Here is a 21,909-nt window from a genome sequence, read left to right as displayed (position 1 = left end):
AACATATGCGGAGGCCTTATCTAAATACCCTTGTATTGGCCCACAGAATTTTGCTTTTTTTCAAGCCCAACATTATATAAGTAAAATTTCTAGATTAATACCTACAACTGATTGGGGAAACCAACTAGACCACATATTAATGCGACCAGAACAATCTAAAGGGGCTATCTCATTCTACTATAAACAGTTCCACACCACACTAGACCATTCTTTATATAAAACTGGAATAGCTCAATGGTTGGAACACTTTCCCAATTTGGACGTAGATGGGTTACTACGCATGTTACATTTTTCAATAGCCACGTTCCCAGCCGCTAAATACACAGAAATGTACCTAAACATCTTTCATAGATCTTATATTTCTCCCCACAGGGGTTTCTTGATAGGCCTACTAGCTGACTCCTCCTGTCCTAAATGCGGCCACCCTTCGGCCGATCTATATCACTGCTTCTGGGCCTGCCCGCTTCTAAGAAGGTTCTGGTTAGTAGTATGGCGCTTTGCCTCTCAGCATTTAGTGAATTACACTCCCCTTACACCGGAATGGGCCATATTTGGTATTGCACCCCCTGGTATTAGAGTTTCCAAACCCGTCAGGAGGTTGTTGTTGGCAATCTCCTCGGCAGCTAGGAAAGCTATCTTGCAAATGTGGGTTCATAACTCTGCTCCGACACTGGAAATGTTTAGGGACAAACTATTTTTCATCTACCATATGGATTGGCTGGAGGCCTCACTTCAAAAAGAATCTCGCACAGAATCCTTTTTCGCAACATGGGAAAGTTTTATTGAAACACTTCCTATTCATACCAAAGAGGCCATTAGTCAGTGTTTTCGCAACACACTTTGGTATGAAACTAGAATTTTTCTTGGAGACCCTCCCATCGAGTTTGATAGTGCTAATTAGGGGCTATGACGTGTTCCTGTCTCTCTGTACGTATATGGAATATTTATAGATGCTGCCTGGTACTTTAGAATATTGTGCAAACTGCTTGTATCTAAGTTCCTCTTTGCGTCATGTATTACATTTTGTGACTGCCACGTTATATCTGTTTGTTTTGTTCTTCTTTTCTTTGATCGTCACTCACAATGTCACTGTGCTTATTGTTACTATATCTAAAGAAATGCTTCAATAAAGAAAGAAATGTTTTAAAAAAAAAATTTTTGTGCACCAAAGACAGATCCTTTTCCTTTCCCCTTACTTTGTATTTTCTTTATCTGTAAGTTACTATTATATGTAAAATATACAAAGTTTAAGGCTGTGTACACACGGCGTGATGCGCCGTACAGGCCGACATTGACCATTCAACATGGCCGGAGCCCGGCCCCGCCAATATAGTCAATGTTGGGCTGCCTGCACAGTCTATTTTTCCTTGCGATGCCGACCCCGTGGGACCGCACATCAGCATCGCAAGGACTATACACACGGGCCCTCATTCCGAGTTGTTCGCTCGCAAGCTGCTTTTAGCAGCATTGCACACGCTAAGCCGCCGCCTACTGGGAGAGAATCTTAGCTTAGCAAAATTGCGAACGAAAGATTCGCAATATTGCGAAAAGACTTCTCTGTGCAGTTTCTGAGTAGCTCGAGACTTACTCTGCCAGTGCGATCAGTTCAGTGCTTGTCGTTCCTGGTTTGACGTCACAAACACACCCAGCGTTCGCCCAGACACTCCTCCGTTTCTCCAGCCACTCCCGCATTTTTCCCAGAAACGGTAGCGTTTTTACACACACTCCCATAAAACGGTCAGTTTCCGCCCAGTAACACCCACTTCCTGTCAATCACACTACGATCTCCAGAACGAAGAATAAACCTCGTAATGCCGTGAGTAAAATACCAATCTTCATAGCAAATTTACTTGGCGCAGTCGCAGTGCGAACATTGCGCATGCGCAATTAGCGGAAAATCGCTGCGATGCGAAGAAAATTACCGAGCGAACAACTCGGAATGACCACCACGGTAAGATATGCACTATATTTTCTTACAATTTTAACTATATAGTCAAAATCGAAAGAAATATTGCACCGTGTGTACACAGCCTTAGGCAGGTGTGGAAAAAATGCTGCAAAGTAAGAATGCTTTCAAAAATAGAAGTGTTAATAGTTTATTTTTATCAATTAACAAAATACAAAGGGAATGAACAGAATAGAAATCTAAATCAAATCAATGGTGGGTGATTCAGACCTGATCACTGGGCTGCAAACTTTGCTGTCCTGCGTTCGCCGCCTCCAGGGAGAGTGTAATTTCGCTGTGCAAGTGTGCGATCCCATGTGTACTCAGAGCTGCAAAAATCCACTGTGTGCAGTCTGTGCGCAGCCCTGGACTTACTCCTTCAGTGCGATGAGAACAGGCTGATCGGGGCCAGAGCTGACGTCAGACACCCTCCCTGCATTTTTCTGGACACTCCCAATAAACGGTCAGTTACCACCCGCAAACGGCCTCTTCCTGTCAATCACCTTGCGAACACCCATGCAATCGGATTTTTCGCACCATCCTGTCGCTGACCGGCGATGCCCTTTGTTGTTGTCCGGCGCGTGTGCGCATTGCGGTGCCTACACATGCGCAGTTACTACCTGATCGCCCGCTGTGCGAAAACACACAGAAGCGATCAGGTCTGAATCACCCCCAATATTTGGTGTGACCACCGTTTGCCTTCAATATAAATAAATATACACACACACAGTATGGTGGCTCCTGCATGATCTAATGGAAGGCTTGTTCCCGAATTCCTGTTGTATGAATTATTTGATCCACTGAGATGAGTTATCTGTTGTGAATTTCACCTGAGTGATATATTCACCTAAGCGAATTTAGAAGCCTCCCTAGTATCTGTTGTAACATGGATGCACCATAAAGTGATACCATTATGATCTGTCTTGATAAAGATTCAGAATGATGGATCGAAACGTTGACGACTTTAATCCAGCCATTGACTGAAATAAACTTTATTGTGAAAAAGATTTCTTCTGGAGAGTGCAGCTCCATCTGATTGGACACTGCATATATACATACAGTACGTGTATACTATATATTCAGTATATATAACCTTCATTACACTGAGTGGAGAAGTGAGTCAGTGGAGAAGTTTCCCCATCAACCAATCAGCAGCTGTGTATAATTTTATAGTATGCAAATTATAGATGTTACTTCAGTGCTGATTGGTTGCCATGGGCACTTCTCCACTGGCTCACTTCTCCGCTCTTATCACTGCTTAGTAAATGTACCCCATATATGTCTTAGCAAAGTCTTATCAAAGGTCCTAGGCTCTCCTGATTTAGTATGGCCTCTAATTAGTTCAGCTCAACCAGGTATTTTTTAACCTTCATGTTAATTTGGGTTCCGGTATGAATGGTCGACCATGTTATGGTCGACAGTCATTAGGTCGACCACTATTGGTCGACATTGACATGGTCGACATGGACACATGGTCGACACATGAAAAGGTCGACATGAGTTTTTTAACTTTTTTTGGTGTCGTTTTTTGCGTGATGTGACTGGGAACCCCAATTAGTGCACCGTGTCCCCTCGCATGGTGCCTTCGCTTCGCTCGGCACAGATTACCGTTCCAATCGTAGTCCACGTGGATCATAAAGTATGGAAAAGTTCCCCAAAAGAAAAAAAAGTTAAAAAACTCATGTCGACCTTTTCATGTGTCGACCTTTCATGTGTCAACCATTTTCATGTGTCAACCATGTGTCCATGTCAATGTCGACCAATAGTGGTCGACCTAATGACTGTCGACCATAACATGGTCGACCATCTGAACGGATACCGTTAATTTGTACCTCATGCATTGGTTGAATGAGGACTTTGAGCTTTGCAAGGCTAGGAGAGGGATCATCAAATCTATTTTTATTTCTGCTCTTAGATTAAGTTTATTGTTACTAATACCCCTTTTCCACTAGCAAGCACGGGTCACAGCCGGGAGCTTGACACGGCTGCGACCCGTGCTAGAGCCCCCTTCTACACTGCGCTCACCAACCCGGCATATTGCCGGTCTGGTGACGCTGCTAGTGACGCGACAGGGGCGGCGCTGGGAGATCACATGATCTCCCAGCGCCGCCCTTCCATACAGTGTACACGGGAGCCGTGTCGCATCGACGCGGCTTCCGTTTACACTACAACCCTACCCGGATCATTCCCGTGTCCTACCCAGGTAGCTACCCGGGTAGGATTCACGGGTCACTTGATCAGGGTTTTTGCGGGGGGACCCTTTTTCACTAGCAAAAAACACGGGTAAATGCGTGCCCCCGTGCATTCACCCGTGTTTTTTGAGCTAGTGGAAAAGGGGTAAAAACTTCTTGTGACCTAAAGTAACCGGACATACAGTATGTACACCATAAAATTACCCAAATTGCCCTGCATTTGTTCTATAACAAAAGTGGGCACAAAACAGATTTTAAGTGGTATTCTGCACAGCTTTGCCTATATCCATGATTATATTGCCAATATATAGACAAAATAAATGGTTTGTTCAATTGATCTCTCCACGGCAGACACAACAGGCACAACATAGTACATTATCATGCATGGACCCGCAGCATTTACTACATATATTTATCACCCTTCACTACATTTGTTATGGTTACAGCTGATATTGTGTAAAACTGAATGGTTCATATACTGTATAGTAAGTAATAGTACTGTGTGTGTAAAGCATTTTGTAGAGCGCAGATGATTATTTTGTCTCTATGAAATACTATTTATGTACTTAGTAAAGTATACAGTCACCATGTCGACATTCAGAATATTGACATTCAGTATGTATAGATGCACTGACACAATGTCGACATTTCTAGGACTATTTTAGGGTTAGGCATCAGCAGGGGTGTATCTAGGGGTCCGAGCGCCCCTGGCAAAGTAAGGGGCTGGCACACCCCCACCCCCTACACACATTTGAAATAAGGTCTAAGTATTGGAAATGGGGCATGGTCTTGTGGGGAAAGGGCATGGGCACAGTAGTAGTTCCAATTAAAATTATGCCGCACAGTAGTGTCCCTTATTCACATTACACCGCACAGTAGTGTCTCGTATTCACGTTACACCATCCCTCCCCCTTAACTCTTACCCACCCTAACCCATCCCACCCCCCACCCCCCCAGCCTCTTCAGTGGTGCCTAACCCTAACCCACCCTTCCTAATCTCCCTCCCTGCAGCCTAACCCTAACCCTCCCACTCTCGCAGCCTAACCCTAACTCTACCACACGGCTTGCCAGTGGAGACTTTGGCACCAACTCGATCCGGATTTTGGCATTCTGCATCGCTATCTATGTTGAGATGCCAGCATCAGCATTCCGAGCAGTTTTGGGTTGCTGGCGTCAGCTTTCCGACCGCCGGTATGCCAAACGCCGGCATCTTGACTGCATCCCGAATGAAATGCTAATGAGATGCTGTGAGATGAGCCTCAAATGGACCCAGCCATTAACCAAACACCATTAGTTGGATGGTAGAAGTGCTTCCTGTTAGAAAAAAACATCAGGGTGCCATCACTTCCAAGATAAAATGATCCATTATACAATTAACTGATATACATTTCCTTGAACCTGACCTTGAAATAGGTAAGTTATGTATTTTCTTGATTTCACTCAACAAGTTAAAGTTTTCGCTTACTTACTACTTACTTACATCTAACATGCATGAAAATCGTGTATTTTTCCAGGTACTACAGTCCCTTCTCCCAAACACTGACACTTTTTTATTATCTTCAACAACAAATAGATCTATAGCACTGTGCTATATAACAATTGCTGTGTACCTGGTGAGAGTCTGTTACTGCTGGAGTTGCGCCGGTGTCCGGCAGCACCGCACCGCAATCAGACTCAAAATAAACTACAGTTCCCAGCAGCCCTTGCTGCCGGGAGCTTCCAGCAACAAGGGCTGCTCGGAGCTGTAGTTTATTTTGAGTCTGATTACAAGTGCGGTGCTGCCGGACACCGGCGCCGCTCCAGCAGTAACAGACTCTCACCAGGTACAGTCTGACAGTACTAGTTTTCTACCCTTTGGCCATGGGTGGCACCGCCAGGCGGCGCCCCCTCCTTGCCTGGCGCGTGCCATCCTGGCCAATGGGTAGATGCGCCCCTGGGCACCAGTTAGGATAAGGCTAAGAGAAATTTCACTATAAATACCATTTTCAACATTGCAATTGTCGACATTTACAATGTTGACACTCTAACAATGTTTTTGTCAATATTGTAACATTATTTAACAATATTTTAACATTCTGAATAGGTTGACATAATATACCACACCCATACTAGTGCCTGTTGGCCAGAGGAAAGCATCTTCAACATGGCTAAGAATAGGAAATGCACAAACAAAACTCTTAGAGCTATGGGCCTACTTCAGACCTGATCGCAGCAGCAAATTTGTTCTCTAATAGACAAAACCATGTGCACTGCAGGGGGGGGGGGGGAGCGGATATAACATGTGCAGAGAGCGTTGGATTTTGGTGGGTTATTTTGTTTCTGTGCAGGGTAAATACTGGCTGCTTTATTTTTGCACTGCAATTTAGATTTCAGTTTGAACACACCCCACTTAAATCTAAAGCCCCATACACACTAAACGAGTTCCCGCCAACGCCGATATTGGCGGCGGCGGGGTCCCGGCGGGGTTCCTGCATCGGCAAATGCATACACACACAAAAGTAGATTCCACACTGCAATAGGTTGCAAAAGAGACATAAACTCTACATAATGTAATTCAAATGAAGAGATCTCGGTTGCACACATTTGCATATGGATCAGGAGACCGCCGATCACCATACCCACGTCAGGATCCCAGCTTTGAGATGGCCGGTGCAGGGGTGGGGGACATTGGGAGAGCAACAAAGCCCCTTGTGGGCTCGTTGGGCTCACCACACAGCGGTCACAATACTAGCTATGGCAAGTCTCTAGTGGTCCTACGCTACATGATAATAGCACCACTTGGAGTCATACATTCAGAGGCGGATTGGCCATAGGGTTAACAGGGAAGATTCCCGGTGGGCCGACGCATCAGTGGGGCCTGTTTTGTTTGAGGACATGTGGTCCTTTTTATAGACATAATGAATAAGATGCAAAATAATTTGCATATATGAAAATTACTTTGCCACTTACCCTGTGATTGCAGATGATCTAGTGTATGCTCTGCATGCCTGCTTGGCTGACATATAGGATTGAGTGAATAATAGTGATTGGGATACAGTTGGTGTAATAAGCAAGAAAATATATCTTTCTAAAGACTGATATAGTTTCCTAAATTCTGAAAATGTATCATATAATGTGCTCATAATATTTAATTGTATTTCTTTTTAACTTCCCCCTTGATGTTGGACAAGCCCACTATCTGGGAAGTCTTGGGGGAAGGGTGCTGCTACCATGGCCCATGGCTAGACCTTACACCTCTGGTGCTGCCCATGGGGGGCCACTAGTACAAATTTTTCCAGGGCCGCTTTTTGTTCCCAATCTGTCCCTGCATACATTTATATAATTTTAAGTGAGAGCCTGCTCACCTGGAGGCACCCAAAAACCCTAAAATATGGCACTACAAGGATTAGCATAGTCAACTACTGGTCCCATCCATGCCTCTCAGAACAGTGATACTCAGAATGGTAGTTGATCAAATCAATTTATTGGTTGACCACAGGTGTAAAGAAGGAGCTAATCTAGACAAGAAAAAAGAAAAGCCCCCAGCACACTGCAATGAACCAGAAGAGTTGGTTCTCAATTTTGGAAATGTCGACATTCACAATGTTGACAGTCCGTGTTAGTGTTAGGCTGCAGTTAGGGTTAGGACTCAAATAAGCTAAAAACGCTATGTTGACATGCCACCTGTCAACATTCTGGCAATGTCAACATTATTTTTATGCTGACTTTATGGTCATGTTGACATGTCGACATTTTGAATGTTGAGATTCTGAATGTTGTCATTTTGTACCTGTATAAGCTGTGTCACACTTGCCGACTCTCTTGAAGTGTCTGGAGACTCATGTGAGAGCAGGTCACCCTCCTGGTGCATCATCATGGCCCTGCCCCCTGTGTAGTGTTGAAATTAGTGGCATTGTGGGGGGTGTGGGCACAATTACGTTATTTGCCCCGACCCACTGCCCACAGTAGGAACCTGCATCTCCTCTCCAGGAACTCTACTGAAGGGAAGAAATAACAAGTAAAACATGTTTTCATAGAGCTGATGTACAGTTCAACGTACATCTATTTAGGGACTGTATCTTGTGTGTTTTCATGCTGTGCGCACACGCCAGTATGGACAATGCAGAGTAGTACACATTTTAGCCACACCATCTTTGCCCCCACCCACAGCCTCTTCCACAATGTCCTTGCCCCCTATGCCAGGAAACTCCCCCCACATATCCTGTTGCTGTGCCAAGTTCAGTGAGGGCACTGGGAGGTATGCAGACCTGCATGTAAGCTTAATTACACATTTCCAAATGTATCTTGCACCTAGCATAGGCTGGTGTAATGCCGCACTAATGATCAGTATTAAACCCATAAGAGGCAGGCGCATTGCGCAATTGTGTAAGCTTTGTATACAGACAAATATAACCTTTTTTTATTGTGTACATGGTTCAGGAGCACATGCATCTAAGCAGCAATTCCCAGTTCTGCCAACTCCAGTCAGGGGAGTCTGATTATCACCGATTTGTTAGTGGATCGGCAAATTCCTACATGTTAAAAATCCCTGACTCAGCCATTATTTTTGGGGTCAGAACCATCAAACAGAGGATTTCCAACGTATTGGATTTTGCAGATGACCTATCCCAGGCAGAATGGCAAATTGCCACTATAAATCTCAGACGTAAGTCTGTATCAGGCCCATAAGCCTTTACTTCATGTGTTTAATATAAGCAAATACCTCTTTTAATGATGATTTTTACTTATTTATTTTAGGCACTGGGAAATCATGAATTTGACAATGGAGTTTCTGGACTCGTAAGCCCTTTCCTCATGAATGTAAAATTTCCTATTCTGAGTGCAAACATTAAACCGGATGAACATATTGCATCTAATATTTCTGGCTATTTTCAACCTTATAAAATCTTGACGGTTAGTGGTGAACAAATTGCAGTAGTTGGATACACCTCTAAAGAGACACCAGTATTGTCAGATTCAGGTGAATTTGTTAACCCTATTCCTGTCTTCATGTTTATCCACTGTAATATGGTTTAGAATATGTTGTATTTTTTATTTTTATGCTACTTCCGTCTTCTACAGTTTAATACAACTTAATGTATAACGATTTAAGCTCATCCTGGGTAGGTTAGAAATCTCGCATCCTCTTTAGCATGTCTTGGTAACCAGCTGCAGAACATTTCCCAATTCATGAATACCCCTTTCACACCACACGAATAACTCGGTAACGACCCAGTATACTGCCAGGTCATCACGGGTTGCTGTGCGGTGTGAAAGGGTCAGTCCTGAAATCCTGGGTCGCCTGACCCGGTAATTCAACCCAGGAATAAAGAAGAGTTATTCATGGGCTATTACCGGGTCAGGTGCAGTGTGAACGGGATATCCGGGTCGATGAGACCTGGTACCCACTCACAGCATAGGGAGAGGCGGCGTCTCTGCATCCATCCCCAATGCTGCCGTGGTCTCCTCCCGATTGCGATCTGAAAGCGGTATCATTGTACACTTTAGAGCTCATTTATTGCTTGATGTATGTCTGTCTTTTTTGTTTGCATAACATATGCGTGATAGGACTGTGAATATGCCTACAGTATATGTCTTTAATTATGCAGACTTTGTGTTATCTGACACATGCAATTCCTTATGACTCCAGAGGCAGATAAGGGGATGGAAGGGGCGGGTGAGTGTAGGCCATGTATGGTAAGGATGTGACCACATAATTGTGACTATGGTAGACCAGGTAGCAGACAAACATACACCTCTCCAGAAACAAATGTGTTGTAGGTGTTTGATGTGTAGCTGACCGATTACATCTGCGTTGGATGCATTGTGAGATGTGTCTGACTGGACATATGCACGGAAAAGCAATTTTTCATATGTGCACCTTATCTTGCTGACATTTGGGATTAGTGAAGGGGATGTAAATGCATTCAACTTTACATGAGACCCTTTTATCAGTGTGATTAAGGGAGAGATGTGTCAAACCTTCTACAGAGTGTAGAAGTTGTCCATAGCAACCAATCGACTGATACCTATCATTTATAGACTTTATTTGATAAATGCTAGCCAGCAGTTAATTGATTGCTATGGGCAACTACTTCATTCCTTTAGGTTTGATATTACTCCCCCTCAAAAGAAAAATTATAATATTTTAAGATAAATACATACCACCCCTAGCCCCTGCTCTGTTTCTTTTGCCATTCACCTTGAGGTTCCTCCCCATTCATCATCTATCAGCAAATATTCTATCGCGCCCAGTGGCGTAACTAGGAATTTTTCTCCCCCAAGCCAAAAAATTCTCTGGCGCCCCTCCTCCCATAAACGGCACTGCAAAAGTGAATAGGTGCGCGCGTGCCGGAAAAGGGGGCGTGGCCTCACTAAAATGGGTGTGGCTTCACTGAAACGAGCGTGACAATTTAGGTAAAGTCTTCCTTATACCCCAGTTTTGCAACCTGCACGCCGAGACATTGGCCACCACAGGGGAAAAAAAATGATCCTGATTCATGTCCCTAACATTATTTGTCATTTTTCCTCCTTATAGTAGTGCCCCTTACACATTATGCCACACACACTGCAATGGCCCTTAGACATAATGCCACACACCATAATGCCCATTACACAATATGCCACACACCGTAATGCCCCTGACACATTACACCACACACCGTAATGCCCCTGACACATTACACCACACACCGTAATGCCTGTGACATATTATGCCACACATCGGAATGCCCATTATAAATTATGCCACACACTGCAATGCCCGAGACATTATACCACATACCACAATGTCCATGATATAGTATACCACACACCGTAATGCCTGTGACACATTATGACACACACCGCAATGTCCGTGATACACTATGCCACACACCGCAATGCCCATTACACATTAAGACCTACAGTAAGGCTTCTAATTACTTTTAAATTACCTGCTCGTTGCCAGGGATTTCATGCTCTTGGTTCCATGCAGTGCCAGGGGTTGTCATGCTCGGGGTTGTCATGCTTGGGGTTTCATACGCGTTGCCAGGGGTTTCATGAGCTGGGTGTTGTGCTTGTAACCAGGGGGTAATGCTTGTTGCTAGGACTGTGCTCCCAGTGCCACATATGCCCCCAGTGCCAGATATTCCCCCACAGTGCCAGATATTCCCCCACAGTGCCAGATACACGTCCCTACACAGTGCCAGATATGCCCCCAGTGCCAGATACAGAGATGCCCCAAGTGCCAGATACAGAAATGCCCCAGTGCCAGATACACCTGTCCCCCCAGTGCCAGTTATGCCCCCAGTGCCAGATACAGAAATGCCCCCACAGTACTAGATATGCCCCCAGTGCCAGATATGCCCCCAGTGCCAGATACAGAGACGATCCCAGTGCCAGATACAGAAATGCCCCCCAATGCCAGATATGCCCCCAGTGCCAGATTCAGATATGTCCCCAGTGCCAGATACATAAATGCCCCCCAATGCCAGATATGCCCCCAGTGCCAGATTCAGATATGTCCCCAGTGCCAGATACATAAATGCCCCCCAATGCCAGATACAGAGATGCCCCCAGTGCCAGATACATAAATGCCCCCCAATGCCAAATATACCCTCAGTGCCAGATTCAGATATGCCCCCAGTTACATATGTCCTGTGCCCCCCCCCTCCTTACCGCGCTGCTGCTGCCGCCCTGTGTTTTAGTGTTAGGGTAGGAAAGCACAGCATGCGCCTCTCCTGCCCCTCAGCTCAGTCTCCGGCGGTGCAGGTGTCTACTTTCAATTAGGCGCTGATCTGTGAGCCAATCAAAGCTCGCGGTCCGGCAGCCAATCAGGAGCCTTGGCTGCTGGACCGCGAGCTCTGATTGGCTCACAGGCCGGCGCCGAATTGAAAGTAGACACAGAGGGGCAGGAGAGGCGCACGCTGTGTGCTCTCCTCCCCTCAAGAAGCAGCAACAGCAGCATCATCAGCAGAGGGAAGGAGGGAGACAGCAGATTGACTTGCAGACGGCTCGTCCGCACGTCAATATGCGCTAAATCAGTGGTGGCGCCCCCCGCAGCCCTGCGCCTCCAAGCCACTGCGGGGGCAGTAGTTACGCCACTGATCGCGCCCCTTCCACCTTAGCCTCACTTTCCCACTCTCCTACCATCTACCAGGGTTAGGCTGCAGAGGAGGGGCTACAGTCAGCGAAAATGGGACTGTACTTACCAGATTGTTAACACATCACATGACTCTATTGGAACTGATGGTCACATGACCAAGTAAATGACCGCTAGGCCACCAGAAATGATAGTGTCTACATGATGGATGTACTGTAGACTAATTGGAAGAGGGCCTAGCTAAACAATAGATCATGTATTTCAGAGCATACCTTACAACTTTTAGATGCGAAAGGGTGCATGACCTTGTGTCCACTCAGCCATCCACCATGTTGTGTAATATTTTAGAGGTATGCTACCACCCTCTCACAGCATTAAATGGGTGCCATGCTCATCCATTCACCACTGTTCTCCAGCTACAGCAGCTGTGACAGAGTGCCCCCCAGTCTACCATGGTGGAGGGACAGTGCCTGAAAAGCAGGATTGTCCTTCTGTAATCGGGAACTTTGGGAAGTATGCTCATAGTGGAGTTTGGCACAGTAGTAAGGGATGCATTTGTGTGAGTAATAAGGTGAGAACATGGGTATAGTAGGTGCAGGGGGTTGGTGCCACCTTTGGGGCCTGGCCCTCCCACCGAACCCAGTTATTCTGGTAGCCACACAGTCACAATCACCTCCTAAGCCCCGTGGCTTTCTCTTTTTTGATGTTTAAGCATCAGTGAGGACAGGGTTAAGCAGTCGGCTGGGAAACTGACAGCAGACTACTCCTTTTTGAAGCCTCAGCATCGGTGAGGACAGGGAGTAGTAGCCGTCTGGGTGGAGCAGAGAGAGAGAGGAAAGTCAGTCTGTAGCATTTAAGATAGATATTCCCTTTCTTAAATAATGGTAATATCCTCTACAGCACAGGTTCTCAAACTCGGTCCTCAGGACCCCACACAGTGCGTGTTTTGCAGGTCTCCTCACAGAATCACAAGTGAAATAATGAGCTCCACCTGTGGACCTTTTAAAATGTCAGTGAGTAATTAATACACCAGTGCACTTGCTGGGTTACCTGCAAAACATGCACTGTGTGGGGTCCTGAGGACCGAGTTTGAGAACCACTGCTCTACAGTATACAGCATAGATCTAGAGCTAAGTATCACTTTGATATTCTGTGATCGGGACAGCCTCACTAGCCAGTAATCCTGAGGAAAGACTTGGGAGAACAATTACTAGTAACAACATCTGTGCGCTGGAGCCATTTCAACCACTATCTCAGACATTCCACGAGAGTTCAAAAGTTATGGTGGAAACAGGCCCAGAAAAAACTGTAGGACTTATTTTAAACTTGTTTTCAGTCTGTGATAGTTGAATAGAGAATAGGTTTGAACTTTGAACAAGCCCCCAGCTTCACGGATTGTAACCTTCCTATTTGTAGCTACATGTATTGGCTTTATTTGTATTTATTGATTGATCAATTATTTTGTTTTTCAGGCCCAAATTTAAGATTTGAAGATGAGATCTCTGTTTTGCAAGATGAAGTTTCTAAAGTTTTAACTCTTGGCGTAAACAAAGTGATCGCGCTGGGACACTCAGGCTTTGAAACCGATAAACTGATTGCTCAGAAAGTGAAAGGAGTGGATGTAGTAGTGGGGGGACATACAAATACTTTTCTTTACACAGGTCAGTTCTATCAGCTATCATCCTTCTTTTTTTTCTTACATTTGCTGTGTTATGTTGACATGTTGAATATTTGGAAGAAAAATTCAGTAAATCAAACATGCCGATTAACACCAAACTGTGTTAACCTCTGTTTGCTATTAAATGTTATCTGGTGGCTCCAATGCAGTTTTAGTTATAAAATAAAGTGAACATGCTGACTTCTTCTGCGTGCAGTGCTCCAGTCCTTATATATGGTTCTTGCCTTGACCTTTCATGTAGGTAACCTGGCAGGACTAGATAAGTAGTGCAAGAAATATACAGTATATTGAGTCGCACGGATCTTTCTTTTCACTGAAAGAGCTTTAAGCATTTTTGTGTACGTCAGTCCTATTCAGAATTGGATGGATCCGTCCTGTCATGAAATAGTGAGTTTTGGGGTGGGAACTGGGCAGTGGCAAAATGATCACTCAGAACCACCATAAAACATGGGCGTGTTGTGAGCGTGAATCAAAAGCTGTGTGTGATTCTGAATCATGCATATGGGGAAGGGAAGACTGTTTCAGATGGATCTCTTGCTCCTATGAGGCTGATGCAAGTGCAAATACTGACGCAGCTACCAATGTTAACTCAATTGGCGGTGCAGGTTTCTGCTTGGACACGCACAAGTTCCAGCAATAGTTGGATTCTCATAATCACATAAAGTAGTAGAACAGACTTTTACGGTAGCCAGCGCCTACAGCCACGTTGCGTGCTTTTCAGAATCAGCCCCATTATGCATAGAAAATGTTTATTAAGAGAGATTTAATGGATTTGTATATACCTGTAACTTACTGATTTGGGGGAAAAAAATGGCTGCAAATCAGGACTAAGGCACTGTCAAAAAGATACCATTCTGGTGCTGATCTTACAAATTCATGTCAATCTGTAAACCGCCTTCTCGCGAACCATTATCTGTCTCTCAGATGAAGAGGGTGGGCCAGGGTGCAGGTACCATAAAGCCAAATTAACTTCCACCTGGTTTCACAGTGGTTTATAAAGTAAGTACTGTATGAGAAATGAATTTGAATGACAGGTTTAGCATCATGTTTACAACTAATAAGGTGCAATGAGATGTTTTTACCATGGCTGACCAGTCCCATCAATTCCTGGGAAATGGTTTCGCTGTTGACAAAATTCTTAAATTTTGCATTGATGACAACTTGAAAAATGAATTCAGTTCCTTCTTATATTATGTGCTATTCCCTGAACCACAACATCTGAGAACTAATATGACAACTTTATTTAGGTCAGATTATGATCTCATCAGTCTAATACTACTATAGGTGGGATGCATCAATGTAAAAAGAATGCTATCAGACCTCTAAAAATGCAGTTTCCTGAGCTTTCCAATCTATAGATGGCATTGCCTAATAGAAGTTTAAGTTTCCTGAGGGTGTCCCCCGTGGCTTGCGCATGCCCTGGCCGACAGAAAGACTCCAAGGTCATAAACCTGGAAATCCTTATATAGCAAAGGACATCTCTTATCGGGAGAGCTGTCCTTGCAATTTTACTTTGTAATTGTTTAAGCATACAGCATTACTAAACTTCCCTATGCTTGCAATAAGTGGCCGGGGGCTGCTTGATGCATCCCGCCCTATGTGACAATTAAGCTGGGTACACACAAAGCTATCTATGATATATATTGGATGATGCTGTGATCCATGACATATAGCAATGACCATAATATAGTGTGTACCCTAAATCCACCCAAATTATCGTTGTGTTTGCATTGTCCCATTGGATGTTCTGCACGTCCAGTAGGATGATTCCATGGACTATGCGTTGTTAATTGAAGCATGTAACAATATATGAAGCCATTGTACGATGCATTGTGTAGTGTGTACGGTGATGTGATATATTATTACATCGCGTTGGCGCTTTGATGGGTTACACCGTGGTTTAAGTGTGTACCCAGCTTTACCCAGGAAACAGGACAAATACAATTCTTAGCATAACTTATAGGCCCTACACACATGCCGATTTGTTTGAAAGATATGAACGATCTCGTATCGGCCGTCGGGCACCTCAGTGGCGGATCGGCATGTCTGTAGGGCCCATTAGTGTTACATGTGTTTTAAATTACATATATGTTATTACAGGCACACCGCCTTCCAATGATGTCCCAGTTGGTGAATATCCTTTTATTGTAAAATCTGACGATGGACGCTCTGTGCCAGTTGTTCAAGCATATGCATTTGGAAAATATCTTGGCTACTTAAATATTACTTTTGATGCACAAGGAAATGTTTTACATTCTTCTGGAAATCCAATTTTGCTGGAAAGCAGCATTCCAGAAGGTCAGTACATGTTCATTGTAAAGAACAACAAAAGTGTTCCTTATGCAACTATAAAGTGTTTTACGTGATTGTGTCTGAAAAACCTATTAACCTAGACCAGTGTCTCATTTCCACAACAGCTCATATTTTCAGCAGTTCATTAATTATGCTCAGGTGACTTAGGCTGGGTATACATTGTTCACAGACATAACACGTCAGCCCTGCAGCACAGCCGATACAGTCAGAGCCGAAATGCAGCTGTGCACATACTAGACGATACATAGCGGGTACCCATAATACACACACACTCCCGCAGGTCACAAGCAACATCCCCCATTGTCCCTGGAGCAGGATGCAGCATGTCACATGGCTCCTCCCCATTGGACCTGGCATCAGCAAGTGTGCATGCACTTGCCGCATGACAAGTCCCATCGGCGCCAATGTCGGGCTGGGTACACATCGCTAATTGTGAACCATCTTAAGACCTCACAGGGCCCTAGGCAAGATACTGGTTTGGGACCCAAGGCAAGATACTGGTTTGGGGCCTAGTAGTAAGGTACATATAAATACACTCAGCTCTCACCCTTTCACAGCTTTCTCCCCATCACACAGCTCTCCCCCTCACTCATACAGATCCCCCTCACACACAGCTCCCGCTACCACAAATCCCACCCTCACGCGGATCTCCTTGTAGCACAGATCCCTCCTCACATAGATCTCCTCGTAGCACAGATCTCCCCATCACACATATCTCAAATAGCACAGAAGATCCCATCCTAAACACAGATCTTTTCTTAGCACAAAAAAAATCCCCCCTCATACAAATCTCTCCTTAGCACAGACGATGCCCCTCACATAGATTTGTCTGTAGTACAGAAAATCCCCCTTCACACAGATCTCACCCTACCACAGAAGACCGCCCCCCTCACACACACACACACACCACTCCCCCTTCACAGAAGATCCGCCCCTCACACAGATCTCCCCTTAGTATGGAAGATCCCTTCTACAGCTCTTCTCTTAGAATAGAAGATTCCCCCCTCACATACATCTTCCCATAACACAGAAGACTCCCTCACAGATCTCCCACTAGTGCAAAAGATCCCCACTCATACAGATCTCCCCCTAGTACAAAAGATCCCCTACACAGATCTCCCCCCTAATACAGAAGATCACCCTCAAACAGATCTTCCCCCAGCCAGTTCAGAAGACCCCCTCACGCAGATCTTCCCCTAGTACAGAAGGCCCCTCCTCACACAGATCTCTCCCTAGCACAGAACCCCCCCTCCCATCCTCACTGCACAAATCACCTCCCTCACACTTTTGACTGGTTTCCTCATCAGAAGATCTCCTTCCATCCTTTCTACAGTATCTTGAGCTCCTTCATTTTTGCATCATGCTGCTGCTGCTGCTCTACCTCTTTTTGTTATGCAAAAGTGTCTCCAGTTCCGGCTCCCAGTGCACACTACCGGAGGTTGCATGTTTTGTTTTTACTCAGGCATTCACAAAGACAAATGTCTAGCAGCTGGTAAATGGTGGGGCGGTTCTGAAGCGGGGCGCAGGTTGCTGTTTGCAGCATTCAGTGCAGCTGCAAGGATGCGGTTAGTCTTAACAAAACAGAATCCTACAGATGCTGATAACAATGCTTATGCTGCAAGAACAGCTGTCCCATTTCCCCATCTCCAATGGTTAGTAACACAAATAGGTGGAGGAAACTGGATTCTAAATGTGGGGGCAGCTGGAAACAGACAGGCCCCCTAGGTTTTGCCACCCCTTAGGTGGGCATCTGTACTGCCTTCTCATTAATCCGGCCCTGGATACTGATATATTGGCAAGTCTGGCATGTGTACGGGTGACCTTCCAATCTCCCGTAAACTGGCTGTAAGGACTGGCATCACAGCTGGGTGGGCAAATGCAAATGCCCACTCCCGGTTGTGACGTCTGCTTATTAGTAAGTGTGTATGCGTCCAAAATCAGCAACTACAGTATGTTGGCGGATCCGTTGGCATAGTGTGTACCCAGCCTTAGGGGCATATTCAATTAGCTGTGGTTTCCCTCAAAAGCACGTGAATCGGCAGCTATACCGCCGATTCACGTACTATTCGACAAGTCGAATTCCCCGACTTGTCGAATAAAAATGCTTGGGATTGAATAGGTCGAATTACGATTCGACCTTAAAAAGTCAAAAACTGCAGTCTTTTCGATAGACGGCAGCTTTCGACACTAATTGAATATAACCCTGTGTGTTTCCGTCCAAAAACGGGACATTTTTCGGGAGAAAAAACCCAGTAATTAATTGAATTGCCCGATATTGACATCGGCCAGTGGCAAATTTCCCATTAGGGATCTGAGGCACGTGCCTAGGGGCGGCACTTGGATGCTTGTGTTGGTACTGTCAGACCAAAAAATACCAGTAACTGCAAAATATTTCCACTGTACAGTATCATATGTCAACTTGAATGGAGTGTAAATCGGTAGGACATGCACATACTGCCTGTGTAAACTGTCCTACTTAGTAAATATGTATACATAATTAAAATGTCATAATAGCTTATTTTATTCCTTTAAATTGGCTATCGTCAAATGAGGGCTTATAAAAAATCAATAAAAATAATAAAATTAGGCAGGCAGGGGCAGATATTACTGTTGTGCCAAGGGGCTCCCTTACCCCTAAATCTGCCCATGACATCAGTCAAAAATCGTGATAAACCCCTATTTTTTTTGAATATTGCCCATAGTCTACTTGACTGGCTCAATAATTATGCTAACTGTTTTCACAGAGAAAAGTTCTAATGCATGAGCTGTTGGTAGTGCATGAGGCCCGGCTTGGGAAACAGTGGGTTTATAGTAACTATTAAAATAAAATGAATGTGACAGTTTTTATATGCTTTGTCTGTGCAAATTTGATTAATAATTAACTTAAACAAATATTATTAGTAATGTTACCTTTAAACAGTTCTGTTAAGTTTGAACATCTGTGTAAATAGTTACATTGGGCGGTATTCAATTCTTTTCACCCCCTTCCACACCCATTCTGTTTCTGCTGACGCGCATGGTATCATCATTTCAGCTCACTGCCCCCGAGGTAGGGAGGCGCCCAACCCTTTACGCAGCTAAACTTGACAATGGGCACGATATGCGCGATGACGGGGATCACTTTAGAAAGGAGATTGGGCATGATATATCATTTGAATACCACCCATTGGGGGAGATTCAAATGTTTGAAAAGTCAGTTGGGAGTCTGCTTTTTCGTATCTAATAGGAAAATACAGACACCCAACCGACTTTTCAAACAGTTTAATTCCCCCCATTGAGTGTACATTTAGGAAAGGCAATATTGCAAGAGGTATTATGGTAATGCATCAATAATAAAGGATTGTAATATACAGGGATTAAAGTGGGTCGGAACGGGGCAGAACTGCGTTTCGTCAGTTGTAATTGTAACCGGTTCCGCCTCCGCCCGGCCACAGCAACTAAGTGCAGCACTATTAGCAGGCTTCCCTCCTTGCAGCCCCGCCTCCGCCCAGCCACAGCATCTAAGTACAGGCAGCTGCGTCTGCCTGATTTTAAAGCACTGGTCATCTGTGAGTCGGCTCTGCACACATGTCTATCTGGCTCCCTGCCTCTGCCCTCCCACCTTACCTGGACACAGCTGTGCCTTCTTTCTAACATATGAAGCAGAACTCGGAGGAGGCTCAGGCTGGCTTCCCTATGGCTGTCCCGCTGTGAGCACCCACCTACGCCGCCCATATCAATAGATGTGGGTGGGCAGTGCTATAAACAGTGATGGATTTGGCCCACCCCACAACCTCGCATCCCTCTTCTCTGGGAGCGGCTGCGGGAATAACACAGCGCAGTGATGTCAATGTACACCTGTGTATTCTGCCACAAGAAAAGGAGATGCTGTGTGAGTGGATCCACGCGGACACCGGGATAATAGATTATAGAGATTCATCACCAGCACTGGTTATTGTGGTCCTTCCTTGGGGGTCAGTATGATACACAGACGGTCAGGATGTCGGTCGTCAGTATTCCGACAACGATATCCCGGACGTCAGTATTCCGGCAGTGGGGCGAGCGCAAAGAGTTCTCTTGCGGGCTCAGTGACTCGCTGCGCTCGTCACAGGTTCTATTACCACTCTATGGGTGTCGTGGACACCCACGAGTGGGAATAGCCCGCTTGTCAGCATCCGGAGTCTTATCTCCGGTTCTGGTCCCTGCGGTCTTCCGGTTAGCTGGCTGGTGTGTTTGCGGTGGATAGGAGCTGCAGCAGCGAGGTCCTCCGGTGCGGCTGCCAATTGTCTGGAGTCCGGGTCCTGGGGAGCGGAGCATGGCAGCCGGAGGTGTCTGTTTCGAAGTGTTCTGTTGCTGGGGTGCGGCGTCTGGGAGGCCTGAGGTAGTGTCTGTGTGTTGGTTCCACATGTGTCCTCTGTGCAGGGAGCTGCCATGTTGGAGGCCAAGCCAAGCCAATCGGTATCCCAGTTCAAATCCTGCCAATCCGGTGCAGTCTTCCCTTATAAAAAGAGGTTGATGCTTAGTCATGGTGCCAGTGCTTCAAGTTACTTGCTGCTGTAAGGTTCTCAAGCTCTGTGCTCCCAGGTTAACCCCTGGTATCCTGGTACTGTTGTGGCCGCCCGGTGGTCAGTTCTGTTATTGCAGTCCTTTGCTCCCAGTCCACCTGCTCCTGCGGTTTAACTGCTGGGTCCCCTATCTGGTAGAGGGTCTCCGTTTGCTGACGGTGCTCACAGCGATCCTCTCTTCAACATCGTTGTTCGAGTCATCTCTTCATTCAGTGCTTTTCAGCATCATTTACAAATCATTAGTCATCTCTTCATTCAGTGTTCTTCAGCATCGGTTACAAATCACAAGTCATCTCTTCATTTAGTATTCTTCAGCATTGTTTCCAAGTCACGAACATTTCGTCTTTCAGAATTCACTCAGACTTATCTCCTAGTCGTTGTGTATGATTGAGGTCTCAGTAAAGCTGAATTAATCTTTCTTCAGTGTATCGTTCTCAGTCATAGTCCTTTCTGCCTACCTCTCTACATCTTCGGGCCTAAGTCTTCAATCCGTGAGTAAGAACTACATTCAGCCACCTCATTTCCTTCCTTTGCCGATAGCTGCTCCCTCAGGGTGGGATGTACCAAACTCTACCGCTGCGCTAATTGTCTTCTCACCGCTCCATAGAAACATAGAAACATAGAATTTGACGGCAGATAAGAACCACTTGGCCCATCTAGTCTGCCCCTTTTTTATTTTATCCTTTAGGCAATCTCAACCCTTTTTTAACCTTGATTCTTTGTAAGGATATTCATATGCCTGTCCCAAGCATGTTTAAATTGCCCTACAGTCTTAGCCTCTACCACCACTGATGGGAGGCTATTCCACTTATCCACTACCCTTTCTGTGAAGTAATTTTTCCTTAAATTTCCCCTGAACCTCCCCCCCTCCAGTCTCAATGTATGCCCTCGAGTTCTAATACTTCTTTTCCTTTGAAGAATGTTTCCCTCCTGAACTTTGTTAAGACCCTTTATATATTTGAAAGTTTCTATCATGTCTCCCCTTTCCCTTCTCTCCTCCAAACTATACATGTTAAGATCTTTTAGCCTTTCCGGGTAAGTTTTGTGATGTAGGCCATGCACCACTTTAGTTGCCCTTCTTTGTACACTCTCTAATGTATTTATATCCTTCTGGAGATAGGGTCTCCAGAACTGAACACAGTATTCCAGATGGGGCCTTACCAATGACCTATACA

At 45.2% G+C, this 21,909-nt stretch overlaps 1 protein-coding gene across 1 annotated transcript in view; it reads left to right on the top strand.

Annotated features, from left to right (window-relative positions):
- Positions 1 to 21,909, top strand: part of NT5E (5'-nucleotidase ecto) — a 211,609-nt gene that overhangs the window by 106,780 nt on the left and 82,920 nt on the right. The window contains exons 2-4 of the mRNA XM_063916966.1: positions 8,875 to 9,097; positions 13,672 to 13,860; positions 15,978 to 16,175. Of these exons, the coding sequence (XP_063773036.1) occupies positions 8,875 to 9,097; positions 13,672 to 13,860; positions 15,978 to 16,175 (610 nt within the window). The remainder of the gene's footprint in view (positions 1 to 8,874; positions 9,098 to 13,671; positions 13,861 to 15,977; positions 16,176 to 21,909) is intronic.

The sequence above is a fragment of the Pseudophryne corroboree genome, chromosome 4, assembly GCF_028390025.1.
Source record: "Pseudophryne corroboree isolate aPseCor3 chromosome 4, aPseCor3.hap2, whole genome shotgun sequence".
Lineage (NCBI taxonomy): Eukaryota > Metazoa > Chordata > Amphibia > Anura > Myobatrachidae > Pseudophryne > Pseudophryne corroboree.
This window is presented reverse-complemented; position numbering and strand designations above follow the sequence as displayed.